Source organism: Populus euphratica, unplaced genomic scaffold, assembly GCF_000495115.2.
Source record: "Populus euphratica unplaced genomic scaffold, PopEup_1.0 scaffold1.1, whole genome shotgun sequence".
In the NCBI taxonomy this organism is placed as follows: domain Eukaryota; kingdom Viridiplantae; phylum Streptophyta; class Magnoliopsida; order Malpighiales; family Salicaceae; genus Populus; species Populus euphratica.
The window spans coordinates 7,104,695-7,122,597 of record NW_011499845.1 but is presented as its reverse complement, the minus strand read 5'-3'; the positions used below and the strand labels follow the sequence as shown (position 1 = coordinate 7,122,597).

Genomic DNA, 17,903 nt, shown 5'->3' with positions numbered 1-17,903 from the left:
AATTAAAGTAATAATTTGTTTCAATTTGATTTTTGTGAAGTTATCTTAATCATGCTTGGATCGCGTGTTTAAATGGCTAATTGAGTGTTTTTTTGTTTTTATATATATTTTTTAATTTTATCATTCAATAATTAAATTTTTATTTTTATAATTTATTTTAATTTATTTTTTATGAGCTATCTCAATTTTGTAGTTGGAATTTTTTATAAATTATCTCAGTTTTATAATAGGAGTATAGAGATTTAATTTAATATATTGTCATTATATTTTTTAAAAATACTTTTAATTTTTAATTAAATTATGTATTTATTAATGGTTATATTGTATTAACCCAGTTTATTTAAAAAAAAAAACCGCTTGGAAACACTAGAGTAGTTTTTTATTTTTTATTTTTGAAGTTGATACAAAATCTGATCCGATAAGCGAGGCAGTGAATTAATAAGATCCTGATTACCGTTTGGACTGTGTGCATGCCTCCTTCGCCGCTGGGTTTTTTCGGGAATCAAATCTTTGTTTATAAAATCTGAAATCGGATATTTAAGTATACCGTCAGCATTCGAATCTGTGCTTTAATAATAAATCTGAGTCAATTACCAATTTGGCCAAGTCTCCGGATACAAGGAGTAGAAAGATAACGGCAGCAACCAATATATTGTCGGAGGGATCTCGTAATTTACATATTCAACCTCAATCCAGGTCGTCCATTTCAATGAAACACGTACACCCAATTTCGATATCATTTTATGAATATTTTCAAAATTACTTCTTTGTTAGGATAACCCGTGACCGAACCTCGAGAAAAGTCAACAAGAACCTAGGCCCCCAAATGATTGCACGCAAGGGACTAATCCTTCACTGTTCGAAACGCGAGAGAGAGAGAGAGAGAGGGGGGAAGTTAAGGAAATGAGGCTTTCGTGGTCATCACCAATCATTTGGATTCTTTAAAAATCTGCTTAGTGGGAAGTGTCTATTCCATGGCGTGCCATGGACGACATTTTAGTCAATAGGTCGCTTTTGTCCCTTTTTTTAATATAAATATTTCAACTTACTTTATATATTTTAAAGGTTCTCGTATTAATAATTATTTAAATTTTTAATAATTCTAAAATTTATAAAATTTATACCAGTAATTTTTAAAAAATAAATTTAAAACTTGATTAATTAAATTATATTCTTTAGCCACTCTTATTAGATTATGTTTAGAACTCTGATTAACAAAGTATTAATATTTTTTATATTTGTAATACCGGTGTATTAAAAAAAAGTAAAAAGTATTAAATTAAATTTTTTTATTTTTTTTATACCCTGTTTCTAATACTATTTATTTATCTTAGCTGTTTTTGCATCGAAAGTCACACCCTGTTATTACGTGATTGTATGTTTGTGAATCCCCCAATCCAGGGAAGCAAAATCTGTAAAGCAATCCCCTTTACATAGTTCTTTGCCTTCGAATCATTTTAAAAGCATACCGTCTGGTCAAGTCAGTTTTACTAATAGGAGTTACAGATTCGATTTCTTTCTTTTTTTTAAGCATACCGTCTGGTCAAGTCAGTTTTACTATTAGGAGTTACAGATTCGATTTTCTTTCTTCTTTTTTTTTTTAAAAAAAAAGACAAAGATATTAGTATTAATTGAACTATATTTTTTCCAACCATCACATACTACAAGATCACGCCAGGTAAGATAAAGCTAATCGATAAAAAATTACTAGCCATTGGATCAGGTTAGTCGGTCCAAGTCCACAAAATCTTGCTACTTTTTTTTATCTGAAAATAAGAGACGTCCTTGAGCTTATAATATTTTATCATACAAATATATTGCATCAGGCGAGCCCCGGGATCCATGTGGAAACTAATTTTGACATTTATCTTTATATTCTTTCTTTTTTAAAAAAAAAAAACCCTCCAAACTCACCGTTTATCTCGTCTCGAACATGATTGACCTCTTAATAACTCTGAGAGAGAAGCATCCATAAACTCGAAGATAATAATATTTTTACCGGTGACGGCTGATTAACTAAAGACTAGACAATCCGACCTTGAAGATTAAACTACCCCGTGTGCGCTTGGCAAAAAGGAATGGCTTTTTCTTCCATGATTTGGAAATAGCAAGCAAGGTAGCTCATACGATAATGGATCTGTGCACAGTGTCTCTCACACATGATGATCATTACACCCCTAAATGTTGATTAGATTTGAATTGAAAAAAATCTTCCATGAAATCTGTGAGAAACAGAGGCGGCCTCCAGCACAGTAAGAGGATCGAGGTTAATCATATATTTAGAAGAAGAAATTTAGCTAGTTGGTTAATTAGTCGGTATAGATATTCTCACTCCATCATTTTCTTGAGCAAGGCAGGTGTGGTCGATTCTGAAGGGGAGGACAAAAGGGTTTGTTAGGGTCGTATAAAATCGGTCAAACATCCTTGTTTGATGGTACTCTTGAAGCCTTGAGCCGAGAGCAATGTTTTTCTTACCCCATCATCATGCTAATTATTAAAACGATCAGCATTACGTCGAGCATTAATCATGACAATTTCCCTAAAACGTCAAACTGCAATCCACCATTGTCATGATAAGAGTTCTCTCTCTACTATATTCTTGTGAATTTGATAATCTTCTTTTTAAAAAAAAAAAAAACAGAGAGAGAGAGAATACTCTATGATTCGCAAACAATTGAACCATCTTTTACAGGTAGAGAGAACAGAAGATCATCCGATGGGAATCCATATATTCAAATGAAACAAAGTAAAAGTGGGTCCAAAACAGCCATAAAGCTGAAATTTTTAACGTTGAGATAAGAGAATTTGAGCCGAGTAAAGGGGTTTGAGGGGATGAACAGTGATGAAGAAAGGGGGTCAGCCCAGCTCGCACGTCAAAAGGAGAGGCAAAAGGAAGGACCAAAATGGAGGCATCATCACCTCCCATGGCAATATGCCATTAACCCACCAGGCCTCATTGAGTTGTTCCTTTTGTGGGCCTATCTATCTCGCTTTAGTTTCTTTTTTATTGTCTCCCACCTTTGTATTTCAATTTCCAGTGGGTAACATCACCTTCACGAACAGGTGCATCGAAAAACTGTATCATTGATTCCATCCCCGTAATTCAGCATCTGGGACCCACACGACAACGATAATCTCTCTTAAATTCTGCCATTAGCTATTCATCTCGCGTCAAGATAAAAAAATTCTGAAGGAAAAAAAAAGTTGTCGAACCACACAAATTAAGCTCTTCTTGCTACAGAGTGTATTAGTTTCTGTTTCTAGGTTATTTTCAAAATATAATTGAATTTTTTTATTGTATGATGATTTTAAATTATTAACATCAAAAAATAAAAATATATTTTAATATATATATTTTTAAATAAAAAATATTTTTAAAAAACAATATCTTACCTATTAATAACAAATATACATACATGAGCTCACATTATCATAAGATAATTCCACATGAATGACCATATATATATATATATATATATATATTGATTAGATGACTCGATCAAATTTTTTTATATAAAATATATCAAAAAAAGTTAAGATTTAAAAGTATTAGGTTTTTCTATAAAACTATACCCAAAAGTCTTAGGTTTTGCCACAACATCTAATTCAAGAGTAATATTTATAATATTAATAATAATATTAAACTTTCATGATCCAAGTTTAAGTGAATTTGGTTGTAATACTAGACCTAATAACATTGGATGTGAATCTGGCTGTAAGGTTGTATAATAAAAGTGTGATAAGTAAATAAATTAAGTAAAAAGAAAAAAATATAGAAAAAAACCAACATGAAAAAAATAACTAATGAAGAAAAAGAAAAAAATCTGAATTAACTGAATTAACTGGGTTAACTCTTCAAACCAGGTTAACCCGTTAAACATTAGATTTGTATCGTGAAAGTTTGATAACTAAATAGAAAAAAAAAATTGACAGGTTACCCTAGAATTAACTGGGCTAACTCGTCAAACCTGGAATTCATGTCATAAAAGTCTGATAATTAAATAGAAAAAAATTAATATTAAGAAAGCAAATTAAAAAAAATAATTAAAAAAAAAGAAAAAAGCTAAAAAAAAACTAAAGGCATCAGCTTTTTCACCGTAGACTGCACTATGCAATCCACAGTGAAAGTTTTAAAAAGGAAAAGAAAAGGGAAAAAAAAAGAAGGCATACCTATGGGTTAATTTTTTTTTCTTGTATAAAAAATATAAAAAGCTAAAATCTAAAAATGTCAGGTCTTTCTGCAAAGATATATCCAAAAATCTTGGGTCTAACTGCAACGCTTGACCCAAGAGTAATATTTATAATATTAATAATAATATTAAACTTACATGACTCAAGTTTAAGTGAGTCTGACTGTAACACTATATCCAAGAGCCTTGGATGTGGGTCTAGCTGCAAGATCATTTCATAAAAGTATGATAGTTAAATAGATTAATTAAAAAGAAAAAAAAAACCAACATGAAGAAAAAAATTAATGAAGAAAAAGAAAAAAAATGAATTAACTGAGTTAATCCTTCAAATCAGGTTAACCCATCAAACTTGGGATTTATGTCATGAAAGTTTGATAACTAAATAGAAAAAAAAAATTGATGGGTTAACCAAGAATTAACTCAGTTAACCCGCGAAACCAGGTTAACCAGTCAAATTCAGGATATGCGTCATGAAAATCTGATAATTAAATAAAAAGAAATTTAACATTAATAAACTAAATTAAACAAAAAAATTAATAAAAATAAAAAAACTTCTGGTTACCTTGTCGAACCAGGTTAACTTGTTAAACCCGGGATCCATGTCATAAAAATCTGATAACTAAATAAAAAAATTTAACATTAACAAAAGAAAAAAACAAATAAAAATGGACGGGTTAACCCAAAATTAACTGGATTAACCCGTAAAACCAGGTTAACCCGTCAGACCAGGGATATGTGTCATGAAAGTCTGATAACTAAATAGAAAGAAATTTAACAATAACAAACTAAAGTAAACAAACAAAATTAATTAAAAAAACAAAAAAAACTCCGGGTTAACTCGTCAAACCAGATTAACTTGTTAAATCTGGGATCCTTATCATGAAAGTATGATAACTAAATAAAAAAATATTTAACATTAACAAAATAAAAAAAAAATGAACAGGTTAATCCAGAATTAACTGGATTAACCCGTGAAACCAAGTTAACCCCGTGAAACCTAAGATATGTGTTATGAAAGTCTGATAACTAAATAGAAAGAAATTTAACATTAACAAATTAAAGTAAATGAAAAAAATTAATTAAAAAGAAAAAAAATCCAGTTAACTCGTGAAACCAAGTTAACCTATTAAACCCGGGATCAATGTCATAAAAATCTGATAACTAAATTAAAAAAATATTAACATTAACAAACTAAATTAAATAAAAGAAAATTTATTAAAAGAAAAAAACAAAGAAAAAAAGAAGCTAAAGGCATCAAAAAATAAAAAAATAGCTTAAATTAAATTAAACAAAAAAAATTATTAAAAGAAAAAAAGCTAAAGGCATAAAAAAATAAAGAAAAATTGTTTAAAAAAATGGCTTAAGAAATAATAATAATAAAAAAACAACTTAACCTTTCATTGTGGAGTGCTATAGACTGAGTAATTTTAGTTTTTTCTTTTATATATATATATATATATATTGCATCTCCAAGTTAAAAAACAGAGCAAATATATAGCACCCAAGCATACCTAAATTTTATTTGGATATACTTTGCCCTGCTCCTGATTCCGTTGCCGTGCCACCTTTCTCCGGCCTGACGCCCTCTTCAATTTTGCCTGCCCTCGGTCTCTACTCCGGCTAACTTTTTAAGCTGTATTTTCTTATCATCAAAATCACATGATTGATTTTAGTGGGCTAATCTAAAAATCTTGGTAGGAGAATAAATTAAAATTTTATGATATATCCAAGAATAAAACTGATTTAATTAGGGATATTAGGAAATAATAATAATAATAATAATAATAACCTATTGAATTGTCACCCATAAAAGTTATCGTTCCTTTTGTTTTACAAACAGTCTCCTACGAAGGGAAGGGAATGGTGATATTTTTCTCTGTAAGGTAAAATGTCACTTCCTGTAAAGTAATTACACCTCATCATTCTTCATTAAATATTTCGTCACATATTAAGAAATATACTCTCACGTGAATTCACATATTGAATTCCAAGACACTTCAAATTGGAAACGACAAAGCAGTGCCAGGAATGGAAATAGTAGATGCTATAGAAAAAGAATGGAGTAGATTATCTAAAAGTAATTTACAAATGTGACTCTTTTTTTTAATATACTTTCCTTTTAAAAATATTTTAAAATAATATTTTATTTTATTACCATCCAAATATCAAAACAATAAAAAATATTTAAAATTTTAATTTCAAAATAAATAAACTTAATTTTTTCAAAAAAATAATTAAACTACAATGTGAAATAATCCCTTAACATTAGTAATAGAAAGCTTATCTATCTAACATCTGCCTCCCTAACTTTACCCTCTACATCATGGAATGAAAATACTTCGAGCTGATAAAAATTAAATAAATAAAACAAAAGGCTATTTACATAGGAATCACGTTAGTTTTTTTTTTTTTTTTAATTATTAGGAAAAGTTCTTAACATAACAAGGGCTAAGATTCTTGGTTGAGTTTCGCTATGCAATTGTTCAATACCGGAAAAGAATCTCCTGAATTGCTGGCATGATAAAAAAATTAGAGGATATTTATTTTTGTGTTTTAAAAATATTTTTTTAAAAAATTATTTTTATATAAAGAAATTTATTTTTTTGTTTCTATACTTTTTAATTTATTGATAAAAAAATTATCTAGTCACGTTAATAAATGCACTCCTGATTTATCTGGCACTGGCTTCAAGATGAGCGCAATTAATAGGATATTTTTGAAAAACAACTATTTTAATTGACTGCGTATTCTGATACCATTTTGACGTATTGAAATGAAAGCACTCAGCTCAAATTCTAAGCATTGAATTTTATCCGAGCAGCAATCCCGTGCACTTGCAGCCCAGCAGCGAGGGAAAAGAAATAAATTAAAATGCAAGAAAAAAAATCATTTTATCCTCGAGAAACGATCGTAGGGGTTGTTCATATGGGGGACCTGCAAGGGAAATCTCTGCAATTTATAGAAAGGCATCTTACATTCTGAATGTATCTGCCAAGCTCATATCGATGTCATCACATTTATAGGGAGGAGACATTCTCCCACGCCTCACTGACAGACAGTGATCTTGGATCGAGCAAAATCCCTTTTTTTTTTTTGTTTTTCCTTTCTTCCCCATCTCTCTCGACAAAAAGCAGCCGATCCTAGATGGACCTTGTCTTGGAGTCCCCACTAGTTTTGACCGAAAGTCAAATCAACCCTCCCACCATATCCTCTCGATGTCTGTCTACGAGTTTCTACTACTCTAGAAAACTAGAGCCTTGTGATACTTGCAGAAACTCATCTCCCAATTCCATTTTTTCTCTCGGTTCTTTAACGATTTTGGGTATCTTGTGACCGATTTTATACGAGATTAAATCTATATCTTCAATCCAACTAAAAATAAAATATAATAAGTAGGCAATCCAATCAACGCAGTGAGGTTCTTTTCTTCTTTATTCGCTCTCCACGTTCCCTCCTTTTCCATCTTGTTAAAAGAGAAGGAAAAAAAACCATAATAAAAAGCAATCCCTTTTCCTAAAGCTTTCCCTCTCTTTGCGACATCAACAACAATTTCTCATCATATTCACCACTTTCTTTCCCATCTCTCTCTTTTCTATACACTACACTACACAACACTACTACTCTCTCTCTCTCTCTCAACTGTTTTTTTTCCCTGCAAATCTTGTTTCTCCAATGGAGAGGAACCCGGTTCAGCTTTTCCATCATCTTTCACTTGCACTCCTTCTGTTCGTGTTTTCTGTTTCGGTTTCCGTGACCGAGCAGGGTCCCGTTCCATCGATAAGGACCGATGCTGCAGCCCTGCTTTCATTCAAGAAGATTATTCAGAATGACCCAAATAGAGTTTTATCAGGGTGGCAGATTAATCGAAGTCCATGCAACTGGTATGGTGTTTCTTGCACTCTTGGAAGAGTCACTCATCTTGATCTTAGTGGAAGTTCGCTTGCTGGGATCATCTCTTTCGATCCTTTATCTTCTCTTGACATGTTATCTGCTCTGAATTTATCTTCGAATCAGTTTACTGTAAATTCCACCTCTTTGCTTAACCTCCCATACGCACTGCAACAGCTTCAGTTATCTTCTACTGGACTTGAAGGTCCGGTTCCTGAGAAATTTTTCTCCAAGAACCCGAATCTTGTTTACATAAACCTTTCTCATAATAATTTGTCGTCATTACCAGATGATCTCTTATTGAACTCTGATAAAGTTCAGGCACTTGACCTTTCTTATAACAATTTTACAGGGTCCATTTCAGGTTTGAGAGTTGAGAATTCCTGCAACTCCTTGTCGCAACTTGATCTATCTGGAAACTTTTTAACGGACTCCATTCCTCCTTCACTTTCAAATTGTACTAATCTCAAAACTTTGAATCTTTCGTTCAATATGATCACGGGAGAGATCCCCAGGTCTCTTGGTGAACTGGGCAGTTTACAGAGATTGGATCTCTCTCACAATCATATCTCTGGTTGGATTCCTTCTGAGCTGGGAAATGCATGTAATTCACTTCTAGAACTTAAGCTTTCATATAACAACATTTCAGGCTCGATTCCTGTCTCCTTTTCCCCTTGTTCTTGGCTGCAAACTCTTGATTTGTCTAACAACAACATATCAGGGCCTTTTCCAGATTCTATCCTTCAAAATCTTGGTTCATTGGAGAGATTGCTGTTAAGTTACAACCTAATTTCTGGATTATTTCCAGCTTCAGTTTCTTACTGCAAAAGCTTAAAAGTTTTGGATCTTAGTTCCAATAGATTTTCTGGTACCATTCCACCAGATATATGCCCAGGTGCAGCCTCTCTTGAGGAGCTGAGATTGCCGGATAATCTCATTGAGGGAGAAATCCCGGCACAGCTATCACAATGTTCCAAGCTGAAGACGCTTGATCTCAGCATAAACTTCCTTAATGGATCGATCCCCGCCGATCTTGGAAAACTCGAGAACCTGGAGCAGCTAATAGCATGGTATAATGGTCTGGAAGGGAAAATTCCACCGGAATTGGGCAAATGCAGGAATCTGAAGGATCTCATTCTCAATAACAACAACCTAAGCGGCATAATTCCTGTTGAATTATTCAGTTGCAGTAATCTTGAATGGATATCTCTCACAAGCAATCAATTCACAGGAAAAATCCCAAGAGAATTCGGCCTTCTGTCAAGGTTAGCGGTCTTGCAACTAGCGAACAATAGTTTGAGTGGAGAGATACCGACAGAACTAGGAATTTGCAGCAGCTTGGTTTGGTTAGACTTGAACAGCAACAAGCTCACTGGTGAAATCCCACCTCGACTTGGTCGGCAGCTGGGGGCAAAAGCATTGAGTGGAATTCTGTCCGGAAACACTCTGGTGTTTGTTCGGAATGTGGGGAATTCATGCAAAGGAGTTGGAGGTTTGCTGGAATTTGCTGGAATCAAAGCCGAAAGACTTTTGCAGGTACCAACTTTGAAGACTTGTGATTTCACAAGATTGTATTCAGGAGCAGTCCTGAGCCTTTTCACACAATACCAAACGCTGGAGTATCTGGATCTGTCTTACAATGAGCTCCGAGGGAAAATTCCGGACGAATTTGGGGAAATGATGGCCCTCCAGGTTCTTGAATTAGCTCATAACCAGCTATCTGGAGAGATTCCTGCGTCACTTGGCCAGCTCAAGAATTTGGGTGTGTTTGATGCATCGCATAACAGATTGCAGGGTCAAATCCCAGATTCATTCTCAAATCTATCTTTCTTGGTGCAAATTGATCTTTCAAATAATGAATTAACAGGAGAAATCCCACAAAGGGGGCAGCTCAGTACACTTCCAGCAACCCAGTACGCAAACAATCCAGGACTTTGCGGGGTTCCGCTGAACCCGTGTGGGAGCGGAAATAGTCATGCGGCATCTAATCCAGCCCCAGATAGTGGCAGAGGAGGTAGAAAGAGTTCAGCTACATCGTGGGCTAATAGCATTGTCTTGGGGATCCTCATCTCCATTGCTTCCCTGTGCATTTTGGTTGTGTGGGCGATAGCGATGCGTGTGAGGCATAAGGAAGCAGAGGAGGTCAAGATGCTGAATAGTCTGCAAGCATCTCATGCTGCCACAACATGGAAGATTGACAAAGAGAAAGAACCATTAAGCATCAACGTTGCTACATTTCAGAGGCAGCTGAGGAAGCTCAAGTTTTCTCAGCTAATTGAGGCCACCAATGGCTTCTCTGCAGCCAGCCTTATCGGGTGTGGTGGGTTTGGAGAGGTGTTTAAGGCCACATTGAAGGATGGTTCTAGTGTTGCAATCAAGAAGCTGATAAGATTAAGCTGCCAAGGTGATCGAGAGTTCATGGCCGAAATGGAAACTCTAGGGAAGATAAAGCATAGGAACCTTGTTCCTCTTCTTGGATATTGCAAAATTGGTGAAGAGAGACTGCTTGTGTATGAATTCATGGAGTTTGGAAGTCTCGAGGAAATGCTACATGGAAGAGGAAGAGCACGAGACAGACGGATTCTAACTTGGGATGAAAGGAAAAAGATTGCCAGAGGTGCAGCCAAGGGACTTTGTTTTTTACACCACAATTGCATCCCGCACATTATTCACCGAGACATGAAGTCAAGCAATGTTCTGTTGGACCACGAAATGGAAGCAAGAGTTTCAGATTTTGGAATGGCAAGGCTCATAAGTGCACTTGACACACATCTTAGTGTAAGCACACTAGCAGGAACGCCGGGGTATGTGCCGCCTGAGTACTACCAAAGTTTTCGGTGCACTGCAAAAGGAGATGTCTATTCGTTTGGTGTTGTACTACTGGAACTCCTGACAGGTAAACGCCCCACAGATAAAGAGGATTTTGGAGACACTAACTTGGTGGGTTGGGTGAAAATGAAGGTAAGAGAAGGGAAACAGATGGAAGTGATAGACCCAGAATTTCTCTCTGTGACTAAAGGAACCGATGAAGCTGAGGCAGTAGAAGTTAAAGAAATGATTAGGTATTTGGAAATATCATTGCAGTGTGTTGATGATTTCCCTTCCAAAAGGCCTAGCATGTTGCAAGTGGTGGCCATGTTGAGAGAGCTGATGCCTGGATCAGCCAATGGAAGCAGCAACAGTGGTTGAAAACTTGAACATTGTGTACTGTTTGTGGATCATATAGTGTAAGAAGATAAGGTCTTCAATATCTTATGCTAAGGTTTTAAGAATTTTCTTGTATCTAATTTGAAAATGTTTTAATTTTGCTATGTTGATTAGTGCCTAACAGAGATTATGATCATATCTTTGGTCTCTTCCACATGAAATGCAAGACATTGTATAGAGCCAGATATCCATAATTTCTGCTGACCAACCTTCATAATCCTTAAATTTCTGCATCCATCTGTTTACCTTCCCCGTTCCCAGTTCTCAAGATTAACATCCAGAAACATGGGATCCCCACCCTGTACATGCAAGCAACATGCAGGATTGCTCTCTTACAAGAACCTGTTGTTGACATTGATAGATCTTCTGAGATGGAAACTTGGTACAAAGAAAAATCGGATTAGCCATCACCATCGAGTACCCTGTCACTGCCAATAATATGGTCAATTTCAAAAACAAGAAATGCCATAATTGGGTCAATTGTGCAATGTGGATATCTGTCAAACGAACAACTTGATGTCACTCGACCACAATGACTTGAACTCAAGGCTATCAACACCCTGTTCATGATTAGATTATGTAAGGAAATGCTTGCTAGAAACCCTGGTCACCTCTGTAATCCGGGGATTTGAGAAACTAGAGGGCAGAGGGTTTCCACTTTTGATTAGCTCATGGCCCAATCGGCCCATCAATGTTCTTGATATCTTGGCTCGCAATTATGCGGACTCGACTTGCTGGGTGTTGCTCGGAGGCAGCTTGGTTTCATGCTTTCATCTTCTATCTATTAACATGATTTCTGATTGATTGCTTTCCTAATGTCCACGCTGATGAGAAAAGGAAAAACGAAAGCGGCAAAAAAGAAAGAAGAAAAGGGAGCCATTTCCATGACAGATTTGCACTACCATCATATCAGTCATTTACTTTGTTTTCTACCTTGTCCTTTTAGCTCCTTACAACACGATGACGTTTTGAATTGGGATTCTCTCATCTTGTTTCCCTCAAATTTGATCACGTGGATAAATAAATTTTACAACCTCTCTGATTGAAGGATAATACAAAATAAATATATTTCTGGTATCATATCGATAACTGGAATTGCCTTTTATTTTATTTTATTGGTTTTGCTAGATTTTTTAGCATTGGAAATAAAAAATATATATTTATATAAGAAATATATAAAAAAAATACAGGGTTAATTTGAATTATCATTAATTCAAAACGCATGAAAATGATTATATAGAGCGGGTGAACAAGAAAAAACAACTATGTATTACTTCTTTCCTCTTATTTTAAGGATATTAATTATTGTATTCAAAATTAATTTGACATGACTTTTTTTATCAGCTTGAGCTCTTCCATGAACTTTAAAATGACGCATTTTCTTTTTAGATACATCCCGAACGTCAATATGATATTGGTAGTAGTGTGTATTTAGCTATATTATATAGCATAGGGTGTTTTTAATTTTTTTTTAGATTTTTTTACTGTAGAACATTAAAATTATTAAAAAAATATGAAAAATATTATTAATTTGATATTTTCTTAAAGCTAAACGGACGGTTAGAACGCACCCTCGGTAGAGAAGAGAAATGAGGGATGAATTAATGAATAATGCGGATTGCTTGTGAGGCACTGCAAGCTTAATTCCAACGCAATTTCTCTGATAACTACGTGCTCTTGGATATATTTAACTTGGAACAATATATATGTCTGCTAAGGATGTATGAAATAATTAATTAGGAGAAGCGAGGGATACGTTGTTAAACTTGTCACTGAATACGTACAGATAAATCAAAGGTGGAGACTCCATGTTAATTAATTAAGGAAGCATCCATAACCTTTCTCCATCTAATCTCTTGTAAGAAAACCAAGAATCCTCCGTTTCTAACGAAACTACTATATCTCTTGTTTTCACGATAGGGACAAAAACTATATCTCCATAAAAACCAGGCAATATGTAGCTAGCTAGCATTAGTTAATGCAAGTGTTCATCATACTTAGTTTTTTTTTTTTTTTTTTTTTTAACAATGTGTCAGCCTGCAGCCCAGGCTTCCAAAGCCTTCCCAATAACAGCCCTTTCAGTGAGAGTCCTTACGTTGATTTTCCTCTTAGCGTCTCTCATTGTTCTTGCAACGGACACTGCAACATTTAGAAACCTTGCATCTCGGGAAGTCACTCTTCGCTTCAAGAATATATATGCCTATCGGTGAGGAAAAACCCTGCCCTCTGATACCTCTCTAATTGCTTGCTAGCTAGCTAGCTGGCCCTTGGCTTGGGTTTTAGATTTTCATATGGATATTTCATGCTTCGGCAGTTACATGCTTTCTGCAAATGTGATTGGATTGGCTTACACACTTTTGCAAATACCCTTTGCAATCCACCATGTAAGCTTGGGGAAACGCGTGATTAACCATGTCAGCCTGCTTTACTTCGACTTCTTTGGCGATAAGGTTTGTGCTTATTTGTTCGTTCCAATATATTAGTGCTGATATGTTAATTAGGTGTTGGTTGAGAATTGGCCAGAGACGCAAGAAAATATATTGATTCGATCCAGAAACCACTTTGGCGAAATGGTGGTACACTCTGTCTCATGGATTGTTTGATTTTTTATTTTTATACGCATCAAAGCTTTAAATCATATATTTTCTTACCTACAATAATAAACACATAAATTTATTTTAAATTAAAAATAAAAAATCAATCAATGACATTTTTCTCAAAAAAAAAAAACCAAGCATAAAAGAATTTGAAAACAGAGAAAAGACAAGAGAAAAGTTATCACAAAGACCGAGTTCTATGAACTCGGATCATGAATAACATTTGATTGATTGACTTAGCGGATCTCAATATATATTATTTATGACTTTTTGTAGGCGGGTTCTGTAATATGATTATTTTGATTTATAGTGTATTAAGGATAGTTATATTGCCTGAACTCAAGCTATTTAAAACTAAGTGAAAATGACTCGGATTTAAGGCGAGTTTTTTTAACATGGACTAAATCAAGTTGTGTTCCAAAACTCGATTTTCATGCATACCACTGCAAGATTTTATGTTTGGAATTCTTACTTGATTTTATTAATTTAGTGGGCAATTAGTTTGCATGCATAAAAAATAATGGAATCAATGGTCTACCACAACCATCCATAAAAGTTAATCACTTTAATTTGAAGTAACTGCCCGCTCGACCTCTTACGCTTTAAAGTGTTCGCAGTTTTGACTCCATGTAACATTATTTACGATCTTGGATTCGAGCAACCATTTCAAAAGCATGAAATCAAGAGCTGGGAGTACTCTAGATTTCAATTGCCTCTTCTTTTTACGATAATCGATAGCATTATTAATTAATATCATGTTAGCCATTTAGAAAATGGCCGATATCATTCCAGGTTTCAATTGCTCAAGTCGCAAGACGCAATGGCTTACCTTTTACCCTTTTTTTTTTTGCTGTACTGGGAATCTCGAACAGGTTATACTATCCTTATTGGCTACTGGGGTTGGGGCAGGATTTGGTGCAACTAGCGACCTGAAGGAAAACCTAGATCAACTGGACAGGTTTACTGCACGAATCGGCTACCCAGTTCTCTCTGAAATCCGACCAAAGGGAGACAACTTCTTTAATACGGGGTTTGTCTCTGCAAGCCTACTTCTCATGGGTTTCCTGTGCTCTGCAGTATCATCAATCATATCATCCTTGGCCCTCTCCATTAAGGAGTAGACGAATATTAGAGGAGAGGAGGGTAAAGACGGTGTAAATTTGTTAGGCCTGGCTAATGGGATATAGCGCTCCAAGCTAGGTTAATGCTAAGCCCAGTTTTCGTTTTACAAGAGCCATGCTGAGGTTGCCATTCCATTGTCATCGTTTCGTGTTTCCTTTCTTCTTTACTCGTTTCTTTGCTAGAGTGATCGGTGTAGCCCAAAACAATTATTAAGCCCAAACTCAGCTCCTTTTGTCTGATGTGCTTGTCTGTTAGCTCCAAGGAACAAACATGATGACCCACATTGCAATAAGACATCAGAGTAAATTGTAAAGTGGTCCTTATTGTTTTATGGAACAAATCACGTAATCATTCTTTTTAAAAAAACAATCGATTAATCTCTTGACCACATTTCATTTCACCATCAAGTCAGGAACAAGCATGACTGGAAAATTGGTGTCAGAGTCGCATTTCAATAGTGGAAAGTAAACAGCAGGAAGTTATTGCAGATTTGAGAGATCAATTAATTTCTCTTGAACCTCAAGGGACTAAATTACTTCTTTGTAATAAATAAAGAGACTTAAGCTATGATTTACTTAGAACATAAAAACTCACCAGCTCTTGGCAGTTACCAGTTTGTTTTTTTCCCCGAAACGAAACGCAATAACCTACCTGGCTAGAAATTGTGGGGGTATTTACCTAGCTAGACAAACATTTTCATGTTCTATTTTCCACTTTTCACAGGTTAGATTTTAAACCTTTTCTGCTAGAAAAAACCAGGGTCTCCATAATCCCATCATCGCATTGGAGACGGAAAGCCAGAGTGGATGAGGATATCTTTGTCCACTTCTATGTGTCCATGGCTGTACCTTTCTCACGATAGGGTAGTCCCTTTCCACCACTGCCTGCTGTTGCATTCCATGTGGGAGAGATTTTCCATGCTATCAATGAAGATGGGGAATTGCATAGAGACAAAGTTACTTTCTTTCCCCCCAACATTCATAGGGTATACGACTACTACTACAACAATTACCTACTTCTAGTGTTCTACCACCACCACTGTTTTCTACTGCAAATAAAGACATCGTTCGAGTTAGTGTTTGATCAACATGAGATCAACCTAGTCTGTCTATTTTTGGACACGATTTCACAAATTAACGACTCTTCAAAATTTAGTCTTTTTGATGGATGAATTTTTTTAACATTAATTATTCATGGTTGAACTTACTCTAAGAACCCAAAGGTGAAAAAAAAGAAGAAGAAAAGGCATAAGTGAAATAAAAAATAAAATCATAAATTAATTTGGAGTTATTAAAACTTTTTTCCACTTATTCTAGGTTATGTATATTTTTTTTATGATTAAGATTTCAACAATGGGGGGAGAGTTATCGCTTCTAAATGTTTTTTAAACTTACTATTATTTTGAAAAAAATATCAAAATTAATTTTTTATTATTATTTTAATGTGCTAACATAAAAAATAAATAAAATAAATCATTTTAATATATATATTTTCAAACAAAAAATATTTTTCAAAAACACCCATGTCCTAAGAGAAATTTTAAATCAATTTATATATCTACCAAGATTAAATCACTTCATAAATATTTAAGGATATCTTGACAAACGACCTATGAACTGCTATTATAGTTTTGTTTAAGAAGTTTAAGTAAACAAAATCTAAATAAAATGCATGAGATTGCTTGCAAAGCACTAAACATCATCTCAAATTTGAATGTTACTTTTTTTTTGTTTCGATATTAAAAGCGCATTTTTAGATCAACTTGCACATCAACTAGGATTATCTTTTTTAAAAAAAAAACCTTAAGAACGCACCCCCCCTCACATGCTTCATCAAGAAAATATTAATAAATTTTTCTAGATACTAATCTCAAAGTTAAGAGCAGTAGATAGTAATAATGTATATCCTTGATTTAAAGTAAGTGAAATGTATTATTGTATACTTTTTTAATTAATATTTTATCTTATAACATTCAAATCCAACCCAAAAGTAATCAGTCCAATTTAATTACATGCTAGATCCTAATCTTTCGATTGATGGCTTGTTAATTCGTGATGTCTAGTGGGGTCAAGAATTACAGGAATTGTTGGCCGTAAAAAGATCTATGGGGGAGAAATCTGAAGTACAACACTCATTTTTCTATGGAAAAGGTGTTGCGGGTTACAGGTTTATTTTAAGCATAAATGTCTTCCTTCATGTAAGATGAGTGTCTAAGACAGTTTAATTTCCTTTGCATTTAGGCTGCTATATAAAAGTGGAAGGTCACCCTAAAAACAGTAAACGCGTTTATTTCTCTAACTTAAAATAATTGTGAATTAAATACCAGTCATTCATTTATTGAAGAAGAAGAGATGGAAAAGATCAGCGAGGATAAGATTAAGAGAGGTTTTTCAGAGAGAAATAAAGAGATGGTATTTTTTATTAATTGAATTTTATTTAAAATTCAATTTAATACTCTCAAAACCTATTCAACATGGAATATAAGTATATAACTCTATGGATTGGATTTAATTTATAGGTTACAAGGAGTCTTAAAAGAACAAATAGCAGTGAACAACCCAAGCCCTAAAACTGATTTAGAATAACGGAAGTTCCACCGATTGGCGATGGTTATCTTTCAAGTGGACAAAACAATGGAAGCTGCATTAAGAGGTAGGGAAAGAGGAGCACGTGGCCCCGGTAAAGAAAGAAAAAGGCTACGAAAACAATGGAAATCCTTTTTAGCCTTTTGGCGCCTCCTGCATTTCGCCTTTGTTTTGGCTTAAACTACGAAACAAAGTCAGCTAACACACACACATAATGCCATTAATATATTTATTTCTTGTTGTTAGCCACTACAAATCAGTTCTTAACTCTTAACTGGGAGTCAAGCATCGGTGGGCTGGCCTCTATATTAAAT

At 34.4% G+C, this 17,903-nt stretch overlaps 2 protein-coding genes across 2 annotated transcripts; both read left to right on the top strand.

The window, feature by feature from the left end:
- The first annotated feature begins 7,695 nt into the window (after window positions 1-7,695).
- Window positions 7,696-11,451, top strand: LOC105125864 (serine/threonine-protein kinase BRI1-like 2). The gene has a single exon (XM_011026517.1). The coding sequence runs from the start codon at window positions 7,863-7,865 to the stop codon at window positions 11,265-11,267; it is 3,405 nt and encodes a 1,134-aa protein (XP_011024819.1). The 5' UTR covers window positions 7,696-7,862; the 3' UTR covers window positions 11,268-11,451.
- Window positions 11,452-13,312: 1,861 nt separating this feature from the next.
- On the top strand, window positions 13,313-15,118 carry LOC105128254 (CASP-like protein 4D1). Its single transcript, XM_011029842.1, has 3 exons — window positions 13,313-13,491; window positions 13,600-13,735; window positions 14,755-15,118. The coding sequence occupies exons 1-3, from the start codon at window positions 13,313-13,315 to the stop codon at window positions 15,001-15,003; spliced, it is 564 nt and encodes a 187-aa protein (XP_011028144.1). The 3' UTR covers window positions 15,004-15,118.
- Window positions 15,119-17,903: the final 2,785 nt, after the last annotated feature.